At 40.3% G+C, this 19,118-nt stretch overlaps 1 protein-coding gene across 6 annotated transcripts in view; it reads right to left on the minus strand.

Moving 5' to 3' along the window:
• Nucleotides 1-74: 74 nt before the first annotated feature.
• LOC119175840 (kinesin-like protein Klp61F) overlaps nt 75-19,118 on the minus strand; it is a 32,320-nt gene continuing 13,276 nt past the window's right edge. For 3 of the 6 annotated variants that reach the window (XR_012886636.1, XR_012886634.1, XR_012886635.1), the window contains 9 exons: nt 18,587-18,802; nt 17,585-17,663; nt 16,056-16,248; nt 15,191-15,279; nt 9,511-9,598; nt 8,743-8,856; nt 6,950-7,045; nt 3,112-3,315; nt 75-238 (listed from right to left, as the gene is read on the minus strand). Coding sequence is in view for 1 of the 6 variants with exons in the window: in XM_075876275.1 (XP_075732390.1) it covers nt 149-238; nt 6,950-7,045; nt 8,743-8,856; nt 9,511-9,598; nt 15,191-15,279; nt 16,056-16,166 (588 nt within the window). In the remaining 5 variants the exon portion in view is untranslated. The remainder of the gene's footprint in view (nt 239-3,111; nt 3,316-6,949; nt 7,046-8,742; nt 8,857-9,510; nt 9,599-15,190; nt 15,280-16,055; nt 16,249-17,584; nt 17,664-18,586; nt 18,803-19,118) is intronic. The other 3 variants (XR_012886637.1, XR_012886638.1, XM_075876275.1) reach the window with 2 other exon arrangements.

A 19,118-nucleotide genomic window follows, 5' to 3' on the forward strand; every position in this document is an offset into this window, starting at 1 on the left:
GGCATGCGTCCCCGAAGAGGAGACAACGGCTCCTTCAGCCATATTCAAATATTAACAGCTCCACAGCACACCTATTCACAATTATCATCTGCATGTTTCAGTGACATTTTTATTTATTAAGCATTTTATTCTTTTAAATTGATAAAGTTTAGGGTACCGCACGATTGGATGACAGAGACTCTGTCGATGATCCAGAAGAAGATTGAAGCGATTTGGTGAGTGGTGGATTCAGGCCACTCTGAAAACAAAGAGAATTTTGTAAACGACGGGCCATAGTTAAAACCCAGGTCATTATCAATTATTAAATGTCATCTTATGTCAGCTTTTTAGCACAAAACAACACAAGTAATTCAACAGTATAAGGAATTTTTCTTTTACTGAATAACACCCATATTTCACAGAAAATCAGATCATAGGCAGCCATTACTAGCATGCATATAAAGTTATACAAACTCAAAAACAGCTTTGTCAATTTTAACGATTCTTATAAATAATGTTGCCCTGTGATTACTAAAAATTTTGTATATTTCGAAATTTCTCAGAAAAATTTTGTCTGAGATATTGCTTCATATTCAAATAAAATTTTTGAAATTTCTTCATTTTGTTTGTATACAAATTTTTTTCACCAGATAAATTTTCTTTATTGTTTTAAAATAAAAAGCTTTCAAAAGTACATTAATTCTTCTTCATTTTGATGTATTGCATGGCACTGTAAATCTAGTAGCGACGGCACAGAAAATTCCTAGCTGCAACATACAAAAATAGGCCAATTTTCCCGTGGTAAGGAAAGAGTTAAGAAAGTGGAGTAAAGAGGCCGAACAAAATCGAGTGTCGCGCAGGAATTCAGAATCCCTTTGCCTATGCTTTCGACGGTGCTGAGAAACAAGCAGAAGGTGCTGGATAAACTTTAGCAGAGCTTTTTCAGCCAGCGGAAGCGGGTTGACAAAGAAAATAAGGAAAAAGAAAACTCGCACATAACAGAACCCTCAGCAGAAAGACTGGAGACACACAAATTGAAACGTTTCAATAGAGTGAAAGGAAGCATTGCATACAGAGCTCCCATAATAAACACAAAAATGAAAAAGCTATTAGGGTTGGTTCTAGAGAACTGAAGGAACCCATCTCCTTCATTCAAAATATAAATTGATCGATAAAGAGCTGAGCATAGATTAGATATGTTCATTTATTTGAAAAAAATTAGAAAAGCAAAAAGAAAAAAGAGCAACGTACACATAACAATTATATGTACATGATGAAACTTTCCCATAAACACATCGTGCAATATATACACATCGTGCAATATATATATATATATATATATATATATATATATATATATATATATATATATATATATATATATATATATATATATATATATGCATATTGTATCGGCCACCAGCACTATAACAAATATAACCACTTTTCTTTGTATATGTATATGTCGTGTATACTATTCAAAATCGACTTGAAATCATTCAACCAAAGCACTATTCGTTTCACATTTGCCTTGAACCTGAATTTCACTATTTACACAAGCCTAATTTTCAGTAAACAGCTATCGGGGCTGCTCTCTTGACATGCGCGGTTTAGTAAACATAAGAAAATATACATGGGTTGGCAGGTCTGCAACAATATCGAATTGAAGAAGCTGAATGAATTTACCTGTTGTCACAAAACGAGCGCTCAAAAAAGGGGGCGCCGCCAAATTCTTGCGACGAAGCGCTGGAGAGACACCTCAAAGTCAACGATAAAGAAGAAAACAAGCATCGAAAGACTCCCTGGGTGCGCCGTCCCTCTCCCCTCGGAAGCATAGGCTCGCCGACGAACCTTCTTACATCGGCGGCCGAGCAAGCCCTGGAAGGTTCTCGAGGAAAAAGGGCGTGGTGATGCAGAGTTGCGTTATCTGTCGCGGTCGGCCCTCGAACCGTTTCGCGCTTTCTCCAGCCTTCGCTGCGTATCGCGCCAACGAAACGATGAGAATTTTCTGGAATGTTGCGTGGAAGGTATTTAACCGAGCAGCAGAGGTTGGAGATTAGGAGAAGAAGAAAGTATGCGCCAGAGTGCGTAGGGTGTTCCGCCGAGTAGTCGGCGAAGGTTTTGTCCTCAGTGACAAAGCAGGAGAAGAACGAAGTTAGCGCTAGTGTGCATAGGGTGTTTTTGCCTTGTCGTCGGCGAAAGTTTTGTCCTTAGTGACAAAGCAAGAGAAGAAGGAATATTACGCCAGAGTGTATAGGGTGTTCCGCCTTGTGGGTGAAGCCTTTTGTCTTCAGTGACAAAGAAGGAGAAGAAGAGGATTTCCACCTAAGGGGTGAAGACTCGTGCTACAGGCAATAAAGAGTGTGTGTCTACCGCCAGCGAGCCAAGACGCGGGGCAACAGCTGCGTGTGGGAAGCCGACGTGTTACCGGCGAATAAGTTTGGTGCTTGGTGAACGGCCAATTGAAGACGCGAGGTTTCCTGGAAGAGAAACTTCGAGGGCAGCAGAATGACAACAGCGCTGGACTTTGAATGATACTCTTCCGAGAATCTTTCACTCAGACTTTTGTTCCAAGAACTTTGGACTGAATAATTTTTCGAACTCTTTAGTCTTCAAGTGTCTTGGTTGTTCGATGCATGCGACTGCATTGTAGTGTGTATTGTTGTTTGTGTCCGTTGTTTCGAGTGTGGCTGATTGTACTGTGTAGCACGTTGCTTGATTGGTGACGTATCGTATTCATCTATTGTCGAGTGTGCATATTTTTGTATCGATTTGATCTGCCATAATTGAGAATATAATTTTGTTCTGTTTATCAACTCTCGGCTCTGACTTTTTCTTTGGGCCACAGCCGGCGTCCGCTGGTGCGCCAAATAGGACCACTTCTAAATTGTCCACGCTTTCGTGGTGCGGTTCGGGGGGCCGATACTTCGGCCCTTGAAATTAGCCCTGCGATTGCCTCCCTAATTAACGGGACCTGTGACACCTGTGCATCATTCAATATTTGATGACAAAAATTTATTTCAAGGAAATAACCCTAGCAACAGTAATTCACAATGTGCATGGCACAAGAAACTGTCCTATCACCACAGTCCTTAACACTGTTCTGTCATAGTTAAGCTGCAAGGCACTTACCAAGCGAGCCACCCACGCCACCGAGGACATTCCGCTGAGAAGCAAGCCGTTCGGTGAAGCTGGCTTCAATTTTACCAAAATACGAAATCAAGGTGGACACAAAGGCAAACTGCCGCTCCTTGTTCGCCTGGTGTATGGCGAAAGTGTGCTCAAGCTTTTGCTGTAGCAGGTCAATGTCAGCTGTAGTGGTTTTTGACACACCAACTGGAGAACAAAGAAAAATAAGGCACCATTGTGTGAACAGTTGTAGCAGCAGTGTAGATGGGCCACAACAAATGATCACTGATGGTTTAGCCAGTTTTGAATTTGGAGAAATTTTCGAAGCAGGAAAAAAGTTATTCAGAAGCAGATTTGTACCAGAAGAAACCGTGTTTAAGAGCAGGTTCAGAGCTGGAAAGATTTGCGTTTCAAAGCAGGTTAGGAACGACAAAATGGAGTTCGGGATCACATCACTTGGAGTTGTACAGTAGGAAGTCTGCAAATTTTGAGAGCACATTCTTGATCATTAATTAAGAACATTACTAATGTACATGTGTTGCGTACTTCACTGCAACATAGATGTGCATTGTGTTGGGGCATTAATGATAAAGCAAGCCTAGAATAGCAAGCATGACACCTGCGAGTGGCAGGTGTCAAAATGTCATTCCATTCTAGTTTTCGAGAGAGGTAGGGTTTGATCTCAACCTACGGATTCCCCTCTTTCCCCTCCCTACGGCCATCATTACCCAATGTTTCAAAATCTCAAACTGGGTTCCGCAAAAGTTTGATAGGAGTTTTGTGAGTGCTAATTCAAATATATATTGTTTATTTCTCACTACACTCAAACCTCAATATAACAAACACAGATATAACAAAGTAAATAGTCTTGCAGTAGAGTTGGCAATAAGTTTTATAATGAATTTTTGGATATAACAAACTTATTTTCTTGTAAGATTTGAGTTTGTTCTAAGAAGATTAGAGTGTAGTTTAGATTTTATTATTTTGAGAAACCATATTGTGTTGATTTTTGGATTTCACGAAGAAGCCACCATGAGTCATTTTTGTTGTCTCTGGGAACAGGAAGGAACTTGCAAGGCAATGGCACTCCGCATTCATTATTGCGCCAAACCGGGCGCTGAGAACACTCGCAACCGTAGTTTGTAACAGGTAAGACTCAATTGTAAAAAATTGCAGAGTGAGAGCAACTTGTATGAACTTTTTTTGGCAGTTGACGGCAAGATTGGCTGTTAGAAAGAAGAAACGTGTTACTTGTGGCTCACTGCAGTACATCTGGGTTCACATGACTCAATTTCTATGACATGCTGGTTCACCATCACATTATGTTGGTTTCACAATAAAGACCCATGAGGTGCACTACAATGCTATCTTGTACTTTGGGACCCTCGTGTGATTATTTATGCTCTGTAATAACCCTGTTATATCATAACAAATACTGATTGATTAGGGGTGTGCAAACATTCAAAAATTTCAATTAGCGAATCGAATAGTGCTGCATTCGATTTGGTAATCGGATCGAATGCTAGTGCATATTCGAAAATATTCAACACACCGAATATTTTTTTAATAATCAGTAACGACAGAAGAACCCTAAAACAACGAATCTTGGAAATAGCTAAAGGTCATTCTCCTAATCCATTCTATCCCTGAAGTGATCTGTATGCAGCCCAAGCTTTCACGAGACTACAGACACTACAATAAAACCTTGTTAATTCAATTTCACTGGGACTGAGAGAAATCTTCTCATAACAGGGTTTTTCAATTTACCCAAACAAACAAAAAGTGGGATGCAAAGAACTTGGAAACATTCGACGTACAGTGGACTCCCATTAAGCGAAGCTTTGTTAATTGGAAAAGCCGCATAAACGGAACTACCTGGGAAAAGTTTGGTTGGTCTCCTATATATTTAATGATAAAAATTGTTGGGTAATCAGAACATTTTATTTAGCTTACATCGGTTAAATAAAACTAAAACGGGTAAATCCATGAAAAGCGGAAGTGGCCACGACAGTCTAGCAATCATGAATCAAATGCCAAAGCTAGCCTGGCCAAGCCGATCAAGCGATTGCACATATTCGCGCATGCCAAGCAGCAATCGACGTCTTTTCGTGAACTTGAGGACAGCCTTGAGGAACCTATAGCTGAAGTTCAGGATGAGGACCCGTGCTCCAGTGGTATTGAGATGGTGTGTGATCTCGAGCCCATTTCAGTGGCTTGACAGTGCAGCAAGAGATGCTGTCATCCTGTTGCACCTCTACTTTGAACACAACGGTGGCACAAAGTTCCTGCCCAGCCTTTCAGCAATGCACTCCTACTAAGCGAGAAAGTGTTTGAACAAGGTCAATCAATTGTTATCACCTCCTTTTTTCCGAGTCAGCAATATTAGAAAAATTTTTTTCGAATACTATGGTAGTGTTGTATACTTCAAAATGTTTTGTTCAGTCATCTACAGTTGGTGCTTTTGAAATAAAGTCGTATTTCATTCATTTTTGTGGGCCTTGTCTAAATGAAACTCCTCATAATTGCAACAAACTTTCTTGCCACTTCGAGTTACGTTTAAGAGGAGTCCACTGTAATCGGTACTAATCGTTTGCTGTGCTGGCTAGTTTAAGACTCCGAGGGATTTGTTTTCTAGCGATACCTGGTCCAAATTTTGCCGCAAACACAGGGGAACTGTGGGCCTCATTACTGCTGTTACCGAAAAATAAACAAAAAAGTTGTGATTAACTGAAATGCATGCCTGTGGAGAAGAAGAAATTTTCACTGAAACACAGTAATGACATGTTGGCAGCAACTGGCCATAAATATAAAAAAGGAATTTAACAATGGCCAGTGTGACAAAATTCATGATGTGTTCTGGCTGGAAAACATAATCACTGAAGCATTCGAACAGAGTTTTCTAAGTAGATGTTGCAGAGCAAGAGCTCTGCCAGGAGTGCAAGTGCCAAAATTGCTGGAGCAACTGGCAATTGGAGGTTTGCATACATCACAAACTCCGCTAGACTATCCTTTATTATTTTCTTTATATTTCAAGTAAGCAAAGATAAATCATGGCACGCTGATATTGCGAGAAGCATGCCACATGCTGCCCGCATGTCACTTCTGTGTTGCAGCAAAGCACAACTTGTTTTCTGCAAGCGCACATTTGAGCTGACCTCCCCCCTTTTTTTTTTGTGTTGAAAGTAGCGAGGCTGGGGGGCTTCAGCTGCCACTTATTTGTATCGCTACAGTGCATTACCTTGTGGCTCTTAAGAGCCGCTGTTTTTGCGGATTGGCGGCAAAAAATGCATCGGGCATCAGCGCATGGCACCCAAAGTTTTTGAATTACCCGGATTGGTGTTAACAGCCACTTCAAATTATCCGCTCAGACTTGGATCGCAATCTACAAGACCGTGAAAATATGTTTAATTAAACTAGATTTCAAAATAACCAAGTTCGAATTAACGAGGTTTTACCGTATATTGATTGACACTATAAGTGTTCCTGAAAATTATACTATTCCTCGCTTTTTAGTATGCTGAAGCTGTATCGCATTAATCAGCTCATGTCTTCATCTTGTAATAAATGCTTGCAGGCTCATGACTAACAACAAATGTGAGTGTTTCATTTGCATAATTTCTTCTTACATGCTTTTAGTGCGCAGGCCATGTTGCGATGACAGGTTGATCTGCTTCATTAACTCTTTAGCTGTATCCGCGGTGTATGGTTGGAAATTTAGTTTTTGTGTCCCAATTTTATTTTCAGAATGAGGCAACAAAGTCTCAGTCATAACCTTAGTGGTACATATTTCACTGATGCTATCCCATTCAAAGGTAAGTAATAATATAAGTAGTATTTTTACCTCCTCAGCAGTTGCGGTAAGTGTTGCCTCCGTCTTGCTGTGGGCTTGCACAAGGTAGGCCTGCTCTTCTTTTCCCACACTTGTTTTTGACAGCACCTGCAATGAATGGGTTGATTAATTGATATGTAGGGTTTAACGTCCCAAAACCACCATATGATTATGAGAGACGCCGTAGTGGAGGGCTCCGGAAATTTCGACCACCCGGGGTTCTTTAACGTGCACCCAAATGCAATGAATGGGTAACGAGAATGATTACTCGAGACGACACTGTGGCAAGTTTTCACAATACATCTGCTCTTTCAAAAAAAAAAAAAAACAAAAAAAAAGTCCACAAGCCCTTTACAGTTGAATCCCTTTATAAGAGGCATGCACCGGGGAGCATTTTTTCTCCTTTATAGGAGGCGCTTCTTATAAGCAGGGTACCACGTATGCTTTTGATAGCAACATCTATTTCAACATAGCAGAGACGGAAGAAACATTCCAATTTTTGAAGCAGATTCTGGACAAAAAAAGAATGCCGCTTTGCAGCACCCTTTCTTGTCTTTGGAGCAGACAAAACTCTAGCCTGCAGCAGCTATTGGTGTTTTCGGAGGAGATCGCGAAATATTCCAAATGACTCCTGGAGTTTAATGCATCAAATAAGCCTCTTACAAATATTCATATTTATTATCTAATATATTGCACATACAGTAATCACTGAATATTACAATAAACATAATTAGGCAGGTGGATGGTCTGAACACAAAATGTTATTCTCATATTTTGCGAAAGTAGCCAGCATTGAATTTTTCGAAAATCGAGTAGGTTAAATGAACTAACATTTAAAATTTTAAATTGCTTGTTCTTAAGACATAAATGAGATAAAAGCTGATGAAAGTGCTAAAACATATCAATGTCGTCACACTAGCGGCTAGTATGACAAGAAAGTCTCGCACGCATTTCACCAAAATAGCCTGCTTGTAAGGCAGGCACAAATATATAACTAGTATATCAGATATATATAAAAATGCTACTACATGTAGCATTGTCAATATTTTAGTATACAGCTACTATGCAAGATGTATACTAGACGACAGTATACAGCTGGCTCTTGTTTTCATTTAGGTTTGCTGTATGATCGCATGGTTTAACTCAATTGTTTTTAGTTTCCCCAATGCCATTTTGGAGCAAGTTTGGAGCAGTTACTAACAAATAGTATTGCATTTTCGAGCACCATGGCGCAGCAACTATTTTTTAGAGAAGGTTGGTACAATTGGAGCAGCACTTCTATCACTAATGTCGGCCCACTGGTGTCTCCTAAACTCATTTGCCTCTTACATCAGAATCTCTCATAAAGGGGTTCGACTAACAATGTTTTTCCTGACAAATGTATTGAGCATCAAGCTTTTGCTCTGCCGGGTTAATTTTATATAATAAGCATCACTCATTATCTGAAACCATTTCCCATGCGCAAATGAAATCACACTTGCCCTCAGGAACAATAAGAGTCCTTCAAAAATTCTGGACTCATTCAGAGCCAATTTGAAGTGCCTAGCGATATTTACATTGAATGTACTCCAATAAACTTCTTTCCTCGGAAAATCTGTTAATAGCATTCCTCACAGTTGCCATCATTTTAAGATATAAAATAACAAGCCAGAGGCACCAAACTTACTTTGGACCTCTGACCACCTTGTGTGTAGAAAATTAAAGTTCATGCCAACCTTTAACTACTTTTCTGGTGATACTATCAGTACAACCTCCAATGTTGAGCAGAGCTTGGGCCCAGAGATTAAAAAGCTCAAGAGACTTGCCTGCTCTGTTGCATCCAAAATTCTCTTCGTGCTGTGGAGCTCAGCTGCTGTTGCCTGCAGCTGCTCGGTTGTCTCTGCAACTTCTTGCTTAGTTCTCTCAAAAAGTTCTGTCATCTACAGAGCAAGAACCAAGCACATATTCTCAAGCGATTTTGTTCTGCTGTCATAGGAACTTTTAGCCTAATTTATTCAGGAAATGTAGACCATTTTAAAAGATACAGCCACAGTTATGAGAGACTAGTAACAACCTTTGAAAATATTCTTTTACAGCATGCATTCACCAATGAATACCCAAAAGCAGTTTCTCTAAATGACATGCACATTGAGAGTCGCCCATTTTGACAAGTATGTGCCACCATTATGAACCATGTCGAACACAATCGCACTATGTACAGCACTCACGAATTCAGCAATGGCATCTTTGGTTAGCATGACAAGTGCTACTAGAACTGCTGTTAGAGTCAAAATTACATCAATGTGACCCAAACTGTAGGAGGTAAAAACAAAAGTATGAGCATTACTGGGCACTATATTTTTTTAGTTTCCATCTGCAATTGCTGTAGAACATAGTATAGTATGCATAAGTAGAACATGTTTGCCAGCTTTGAAACAACAAGTGTACTTGATTGCACGAATGACTGAGAGAAGAAAAAGCACCCCAAAAGTGAGTCAAGGTTCTTTGGTAAATACGAAGCCCCTATTACTTCTTCCTGTGCACATACACACGCACACACAGAAATTGAAAGAAAGAAATCGTATAGAACTCACGGTGGAAATCTTTGCGTTCAGGGACTCTACTTGTGCTTCTTTTTCTAGGATGTCTTGTGATTGGCTGGTCAGCCTCACTTCCATCATTCTTGTAAAAAATAAAAAGTGCGGTGTCAAAATATAAAACTGATGCAGCAGTAATAGTAAGCAATAATGAACTTGTTCAAACAATAAGCAGGCTGTGTTCAGATATGTTCAGATAAAAACGTCAGTGCATGTCCACCGACCACCTTTTTTCGCCAGAAAATATGTTTTGTTTTCCGAATTCCCATGACCAGGAAACCACTTTCTGCCTTTTTAAACCTTCTTAAAAAAATTCAGAGGTGTTCAGTAAGCTGCAACTAATTCAGTTTTGGTGTAAGTGACATTTCGATGAAACCTCAAAAAAAAAAAAAAACTGTTGTAGCTGTACTAACTGTAGGTCTGAGAAGTTTACGCCACATACTAAGAATAGTTTTTTTTGATAAACCCTTATTAGTTTGCAGTTTGGGCGCTGTTTTTTAAGAAGCAAAAAAAAATCCGGAAATCGGCACACAGACTAATATTGCTTAAATTTTAAAAAATTTTTTTTCCACCGCACACATAAATGTCAGACTTTCCAAAAATTTCAAGAGCACTGCAAAGTGTGAGAACAAATTTGCAGAACGTGATTGCTGAGAGTGGGGTCAAATGTTGATGATTGATTGATATGTGGGGATCAACGTCTCATAACCACCATATGATTACAAGAGACGCCATAGTGGAGGGCTCCTGGAATTTCGACCACCTGGGGTTCTTTAACGTGCACCCAAACCTGAGCACACAGACCTACAACATTTCCGCCTCCACCGGAAATGCAGCCGCCGCAGCCGGGATTCGAAACCCGCGACCTGCGGGTCAGCAGTGAGGTCAAATGTTAGCAGAAGCGTTTAACTGAGGACATGTCTTTTATGATGCAATATCTTGAAGACCAATAATAGGAAAAAGAGCCATCTTCGGTTTTCTTCAGAATTGAATCCAAGCAGATGCTCTAACTCAATTTGTAAAAACATGTTGCATTACTTTTGTGAGAACGGAGTTACAAAGCACGAAAAATATTAAAAGTGATGCAAACTGAGTGACCGTGGCATCGAGCTCGCTCGATGCCATTTGAAGAGTTGATAGAAAATCAAAAATGCCTTTTTTTTTATTAATGGACTTTAAAATATTGCATTTTCTGAGACATGTTCTCAGTGAAATTTTCTGCTAACGTTTGACGTCACTCTCAGCAATCACGTTCTGCAAATTCGTTCACCTAACACGTGGCAGTGCTCTAGAAATTTTTGGAAAGTCTGACATTTATATGTAGGGAGAAAGAAAATCTGAAATTCGCAATTTTCTCAGTTGAAAGAACAGCGCTCAAAAATAATAACTCTTTATTTAAAATAAAACTATTCTCAGTATGTGGCCTAAACTATTCAGACCTACAGTTACAACAGTTATTTTGTGGGATCTCATCGAAATATCATTTTCACGAAATCTGAAGTAACAGTTACAGCTTAGTGGACCCTTCCAAATTTTTTTCAAGACGAGACGGCAAATTTTTTTTTTTCTGGAAACCAAACGTGGTTTTCTGGTCCTGGAAACTCTGATATATATATATATATATATATATATATATATATATATATATATATATATATATGTATATATATATATATTTGTGTGTGCAGAATTAGAGAGGGTTGGCAGACATGCACTGATGTTTTTATCTGAGCACAGCCAGCAAGAAAGAACTTCACAAGAAGTGATGGTACGAAAGGTTCTTAAAGCTGCTATTGTATGCAAGATGCATGTGAAGTCTTATAAATAAAAGCATGGTTTCTCAAACAACTGAAGTTGCACACGCACACGAATTTAATACATATAAAGTGTGCATGAGCAGGCAACAATCTTCATAAAGCATTTTGTTCAATGATAGCTAGTGCATATATTCACAGAAGAAAAGAAAAAGCATGTCCCATGATAGTAATTTTCATTGTCTAGCCTCGCATGTCACTGGGAAGGTTCACTGACTTGAACTAAAGCCTCTTGTAATATCCAGAAAAAGCAGTGCTCACTAAATGACCCCAGACTGAAATTTTTGTTTAAGACATCTTGATGCAATTTGTAGCTTAGTGTCTGGTAATGCAGAAATTGAATTGTAAATGCTACAACATGTATGATGAAAAAAAGCATCAATAATTACAATAAATTTTAGCATCACTTTAAACTACCGGCCTGAAATCGTAAGAAAAAAATTGGCCCGAATATGCACGTTTTATTGCAAATGTCGTAGAAAGACGATAGTCTTGTGCCTGAAGAGAATGGACAAAATGTTTTCTCTATGTTCTGCGCGAGAAAACTGGAGAATTGTATTCTGAAGGCGCTGCGTTAGAGCGCCTCGAGCGTGTAGCGGAGACGAATGAGCGCATCGAAGCACATTAGACACAAGCGCCATCTGGCAGTTATCTTCGAAAACAAAGGCGTGCACACCCGCGGAGAAAGATTCGCGCAATCTCTGAGGTGATAAGGTGTAGAACGCAAAGCGACGGGCAGGTGCCGCCACCATGTCGTCGTAGCAAAGCGTTGGAAACACTTACCTTTTTCAACATCGTATTGCACTGTCAGCACAGCGCGACAAATGCTACAGTCCTTAGAATTACTTGTGTGCGCCTTCTTTAGTATAAAGGCAGACATACAAAACATCAACACGTTGTTATGGTGCCACCGATATGCGCAATAATGGCTTTTTAATTGACAATCGCACAACAATGAACGCTAAACCTTGAGCAATATTGGTGGGCGCTGTGGTTGGGGTTGGCCGTTTAATGCTGTTTGAAGAATCGATTAGGGTGGACAAACAGACAAATTTACAGACAGACAGACAGACAGACAGACAGACCAAAATTTCTTTTTCGTCGAAGGTCCCCAAGAATGACTATCGTTCTTAAAACAGTGCCCCACTATGGAAAAGTAGCTCAGACCATGTGCACTCAAGCCTTGGTGACACTTGGGCACGTGGGCACAGAAGAATGCAACAACGTGGGTGTTCTAAGAGTGTCGCACCCGGGGGAAAAAAAAGCATTTCTGCCGTAAGCAGCCAAAACCACCCAAGAGAGAGCATCCCAAGAACAAAGAAGTGCGAGGAACAAAATCCCTCGCCGGGAGCCAGTCGTGGTTTTGCGCGTACCACGTGTATGTTCTGCAACATTAAAAATACGTACTCATTCTTTTCATGGAACATCACACGAGGCAATATTAGAGGCAATGTCACAAGGTTCTGAAAACTCAGATGAGAACTCACGCTTTAAAACAAAAGTAAAATATCTTAAAGGCAATGTTTGCTAGCCATAATTGGTCAGAATGCAGGACTGTCTAACAAGCACCTGGAGTTTCCAAATATCAGTACTAGATATCAGTGAAATTCGCTGAGTACATTCATTTGCAGGTTTTCATCATTCGTCTCCAACTCAGGCTGAAGAGATATGCAAATTTTTCACAAATGAATTTTAAAGATTACCTAGCCTGTCTCAACTGGCTTCCAACAAACTACTGGCCACATTGCGAGTGTGTGTCCCAGCGCTTACATCAAAGCGACAGAACTGAGGCGCCACTACATCGTCCGCTGTGCACAAGGGAATGATCGGGTGAGTGGCCTGCTAGCGATGGGTGGAAGGTCGGGTTGCGTTGTGATTGTAAAGGATTCCCCGTATAATTACCCGAACATTCATTAAACACTCAAAGGTTACAATTACCCATCGTCTCGATATTATATATTGTTTTAGCTAGCAGTGCCGACCCACTTCACAGAAACTTGATGCCGTACCGGCAGAAGAGGGTCAAATGCGTGAACATTACGGTAGCGTTCTAAGCGAGCACATAACCGTATGGAAACCCTTTTTATAATGGATACAGGGCGCACCCTGATCGGGCCCAGCACGTCCTGCGAAAGCGGGTGTATACTTGGCCTAAATTAATTTCCCTCAGCCCTGCCAGCACAATTTTAAACTCAGCTATGACATATGCATTCTTCCTATAGATATATTGAGAAGCTTCAGTTAGTCCGCAAACTTTTCAGCAATAGCATTTTACCAATCACAGCCCCACAAACTTGAGCGGCCTGGACAGGTGGCGCCATCTGACAGTGGAATCCACAACCAGCAATCGCCATTCCTCTCCGTCGAGTTTACTTGGCCTTCACATGCGTCCAAATCTCAGCTGTTATTTTTCGACAGATCTGAGGAGCTTGTGCACATAGCACAGTCAGTAACAGACATAGTGCGGCTGTTGGGATGGAGTCGCCTTTCCCCTGAGCATCTGCTATTGGCCACTGCGCGCTGGCGAGACCAGCTTGCTTTGCACGATTTCCGGTTTGCATGGTTTTTACCAACGCTTACATCACATGAAGATACTACTGCGGTCGGGTTTCAGTGTTGCACTATTTTGCTTATTTAAAATTATTCTAACTTTGCCAAGTATTTTTGCTATCAGGCCCACGACAAGAGCATCTGAGGAACATAAAAGCACCATTACGTTGACATGGTCAAAAAGTCGCCGCAGTTGACCTTCAAGGAATCTCGAATACAAGCTTGACGAGATAAAAACAAACCCCTCGTTTACGAATTTTTTGCTATCTTTTCAAGCTCATTGTGCATCATGTGGGCATTGTGTAAAAAAAAAGGTTCCAAGGATCTAGCATGAAAAAAAGAGGGCTTCTCAAGTTGCTAGAACGTAATTACAGAGCTTTCACCCCCAGTAACTGTTAAGTGACAAACAATTTGACACAGTTCCCTGGTTCGCTGAATACCAAAGCATCACTAAACCATTACAGACGAAACAGACAGGAAAAGGCCTCTAGATGACCCACCTTCACTTAAAAAGGATGCTTACCTATAGTGCTCCTGGTCCACGAAAATTCTATTCCTGTCTCTGGTTGCTGCCAGGTCACTTTGGGGACGCTGTATCTCCTCTGTGTACTTCTGTCACAGTAAAGCAGAAGTGAATTGCAGTGCATTTTAAGCACCGAGAAAAAGAAACGCAGGTCATTTTGCAATTAAAGAACAATACACCACTCATTGCTTACACACAAGTTGCTTCACAAATAAAGGAGTCAGAATCGAGCAAGTTGATTCATGGTGAATATAAACGAAAAGCATGCTTAAAACAAATGCAATGTTATGTCAAAGCAAGGCATGAAGATACTACTGCGGTCGGGTTTCAGTGTTGCACTATTTTGCTTATTTAAAATTATTCTAACTTTGCCAAGTATTTTTGCTATCAGGCCCACGACAAGAGCATCTGAGGAACATAAAAGCACCATTACGTTGACATGGTCAAAAAGTCGCCGCAGTTGACCTTCAAGGAATCTCGAATACAAGCTTGATGAGATAAAAACAAACCCCTCGTTTACGAATTTTTTGCTATCTTTTCAAGCTCATTGTGCATCATGTGGGCATTGTGTAAAAAAAAAGGTTCCAAGGATCTAGCATGAAAAAAAGAGGGCTTCTCAAGTTGCTAGAACGTAATTACAGAGCTTTCACCCCCAGTAACTGTTAAGTGACAAACAATTTGACACAGTTCCCTGGTTCGCTGAATACCAAAGCATCACTAAACCATTACAGACGAAACAGACAGGAAAAGGCCTCTAGATGACCCACCTTCACTTAAAAAGGATGCTTACCTATAGTGCTCCTGGTCCACGAAAATTCTATTCCTGTCTCTGGTTGCTGCCAGGTCCCTTTGGGGACGCTGTATCTCCTCTGTGTACTTCTGTCACAGTAAAGCAGAAGTGAATTGCAGTGCATTCTAAGCACCGAGAAAAAGAAACGCAGGTCATTTTGCAATTAAAGAACAATACACCACTCATTGCTTACACACAAGTTGCTTCACAAATAAAGGAGTCAGAATCGAGCAAGTTGATTCATGGTGAATATAAACGAAAAGCATGCTTAAAACAAATGCAATGTTATGTCAAAGCAAGGCTTTGTGATGGTTTTAAGTGCACCATTTGCTTACATTTTTTTCACAAGTCAGGTACATAAACATGGAATTGTTAGTATGGATCAATGCTAACTAAAAAGCCCCCCCCCCCCCTTTCCTCTTCAAGTAACAGAATAAACTCAGTATCGGGGTTTACAAGAATAATCATCATCAACCTGACTATGCCCACTGCAAGGCAAAGTTCCTCTCACATGTTCCGCCAGTCAACTTAGTCCTATGCTTGCTGCTGCCATTTTATACCCGCTAACTTCCTAATCTTATCTACCAACCTAACCCACTTGCCTTCTCTTGGGATCTAGTCTGTGGTCCTTAATAAATAGCAGTTATCTTGCCTTCACGTGTACAAATACATGTGAAGTTGTCAAGATAAAAATGTTGATCAGGAATTGAGCAGTTAACCCCATTGATGGATATTGTGAAGCTGAAGAAACAAGCAAACAAAACGTAAGGTACTAAAAAAAGACCCATTAGCCAAAGTAAGCACCACAGAGAAATGAGAATTATTCGATAGATTACATCTAAAAGTACAGTAAGGCCAGCCTTGCCTTTATGAGTGCCTGCTTGGTCATCTTTTGATTGACCTCCGGACGATTGGTGATGTTCTTGGCACGGTGAGCGTAGTCCAAGGTGCTCAGCGTCTCATCCAGATTAGTCATGTCGGGTGAGATTGTCGCAATGATGGAAGTCTTTGTGCGGCCACCAAGAGAGTCTTGCAAGAGCCGAGTCAGCTTGCTTTCTCTGCAAAGAAAAAGGAAAATAAGCGATCAATGTATATTAAGGGCATTGAAAATTCACAGATTGCTGTGAATGCTGTGAAAATGCTGTAAGCCCCCCTCCTCTCCCTTCATCAGGAGATTTTAAATATGCGGCATCTGCTCCATACCTCCCCCCCCCCCCCCCCCGCAACTTTCACTGTTTTTTATTCACAGTTTTCACTCGCCCAATGAGGGCAAACGAAAGCCATGAATCCATGCGTATTTAATGAAGCATTTAACTAAAAGCATGGGTGTGCTCTCTTTATTCTTAGCGGATCTTCTGCTGCCACCTTGAATTTCGGGCCATAGCTCGAGACAGCTAGGGAAGGTCCCAGCTATTAACCTGGCAGCTTTTGGAGTCCCACTATGTTCCTATCATGAATATACATTGTGTGCAAAATATTTATCTTATTTTTTCTCAAAACAACATTTTTAGTTATTTCTTATTGCGTCAAAAGCCATAAGTTCTGAATTATCCAATATATTTTACTGAAACTTCCAATGCTTCTTCCTGGAACGTTAATCTATGCAATCAACTAGGACAATTGAAAATAAGAAGTAACTTAATGTTTTAAGGTTTTGACTGAAATGCAACCATCTAAAATTACATAATTTCAGGCTTTTCTAGCCATACTATACTTAATATTCACGACAGCACAACAATTCTAGTTCATTGCACAAGCTGGAAGTATAGCTACATTGTTGCCAAGCAATTTTCATTTAATGTCACAGGATCAGTACTTATTACTATTTGTGTGATGGGCATATTTTATGCAATATGCATAATTAAACTGCAATTAACTGCACTTTTTTTGCATAAAATATTTAATGTGTCATTTGAAACAGCCCTTGTCAAACACAAGGCAATCAGCTTACGATCAAAATCTAAAAATATTTTATAAAAAGTGGCAACGTACATAGTGCAGAGTTCTCTGTAAATTTCAACATTAATTTCCTGTCCTAGGACTGGTCCAATAGCTAGAAAGAAATGACGCATAGTTTACCTCTCAACCAAATTGAAGTTTTGACGATTGCAGATACCATATGACATATGTCTGCACTTAAAGAAGCACAGTGCAGATTTTATAGCCAACACTGTTTTCTATATCGGCGCCTGCTGTTTCAGATTTTACTCAGTTTTGCAAACAGCAGAAATTGTGATAATTAAAGTGGTTTTCAAGATACTTGGTGTATAACGCTCATACAATCGCATCACATTTTTACAAAAAAGCTCAAGTTGAAAAAATCCCACAACGTTGTGTGCGGTATCATTCACAAACAAAGGCTGTATAAATTGAAATATGATGGACCACAAATACCTGTAGGGAACATGCGGTGCCTTGTCAACAAGAGCCGTTATGATGCGACCCAGAGTCAGGAGAGACTGGTTGATGTTGCCTGCGAGAGTCATGCAAATGGCAATGAGACACCAGACCTTGAACGTCAAAACTTGCATACTTGACAAGTGATAAAGTGCATGCAAGGGCTGAAGGTACAACAAGTAAACCGGGATAGTGCGGAGTAAACGCATAGAAAACTGAGACACTGGTACTGCGAGAAATATCTTGGTATAGTTATTCATGCATTTGTGCACAGAGAAATCCTGGTTGCATTCCTAAAAAATATGCAGGACTATCAGCACCCTTTATCTATTAAATACACTTAAAATTATGAACTTTAAACTTATATAAACTCTGAAAATAAATTCTAGTATGTTACTTTCCAGAACCACAACGCAGTTGGAAGCACATCATAGAGTAGACAGAATTATTTTGAGCCCTCATCAAAATGTGGTTGAGAAGTGCACTCAAAACTTTACCCATAGCATCATAATACCATCAAAACTGATAAAAACAGATAAAACGCTTATTAAGCCTACAGAACACAACAAAACGTGCCGTTTCGATTACCAGAGGTACGTACTCCACAAGTGTCTGAAGAACAAGAATCTTGCCTGCTTCACGTGCTCACCTCTCAATGGCACCTGATCGGCCTATGTTCTCACTCCCCGCAAGATCAAGGTGTGAAATGGTATGAAAAACGAATCAATACAGGCTTGAGCAGGAATAAACCGATACAAAAGATAGGCAAGAAGGAACTATGCTACTGTTATACTGAGATGATCAAATGGACAATAAAAATGCAATAGCTGCACAGACAATTTGAACTAATTAGAGTGGAGAGTTAACTGCAGAGATCTTAGAGGCCAAATTTAGAATATTTAGAGTCAACATAGCATAGCAAACAAAGGAACTAAGTAAACAGCACATGTGAGAATGCTTTGCGTGTGTTGTGTTAAAGTAGGTCACACCATTACTCACGAGGTTGAGTTTTCCAGTTTTTACTACATCCTCGCCATCTTCCGTTGTCTCGCGGATGTGAACTGTGACCAAGAATACTGTGTGGCTGCGCGATGACGTTTCATTGAGAAGTGTAGCAGCAGTCTTACGCTTTGCTGCACCCTTTTGGAGGATGAAGAACACCTATTCGCGGTTGGGCACCGTGATCTCCTCGAGCCCCTTGATTATCACCGAGCCCTGAAAAAATACAGCAGAAACAGTTAACTCCCAGACAAGAAGTTCCCGTGCCGGAAGAAGAATATCACACTACGTTAAATTACTTTAATGACATCCCTGTTGCAAGAAAACATTTAGATGTAAATACAGATGGTCTCACACAATTGGCTTTAAATTGTTGGCTGGTTTGTGGGATTCAATCGACTAAAACAACTCAAGCTATGACACGTTGTAGTGGAGTGATTTCAACCACATGTGGATCTTTATTGTCCACTGTAATGGGCCTCTAGCACTTGTGCCCCCATTCAATGGAGGCAAAATACTGGAAGTCCATGTG

Source organism: Rhipicephalus microplus, chromosome X (assembly GCF_043290135.1).
Source record: "Rhipicephalus microplus isolate Deutch F79 chromosome X, USDA_Rmic, whole genome shotgun sequence".
NCBI lineage: Eukaryota > Metazoa > Arthropoda > Arachnida > Ixodida > Ixodidae > Rhipicephalus > Rhipicephalus microplus.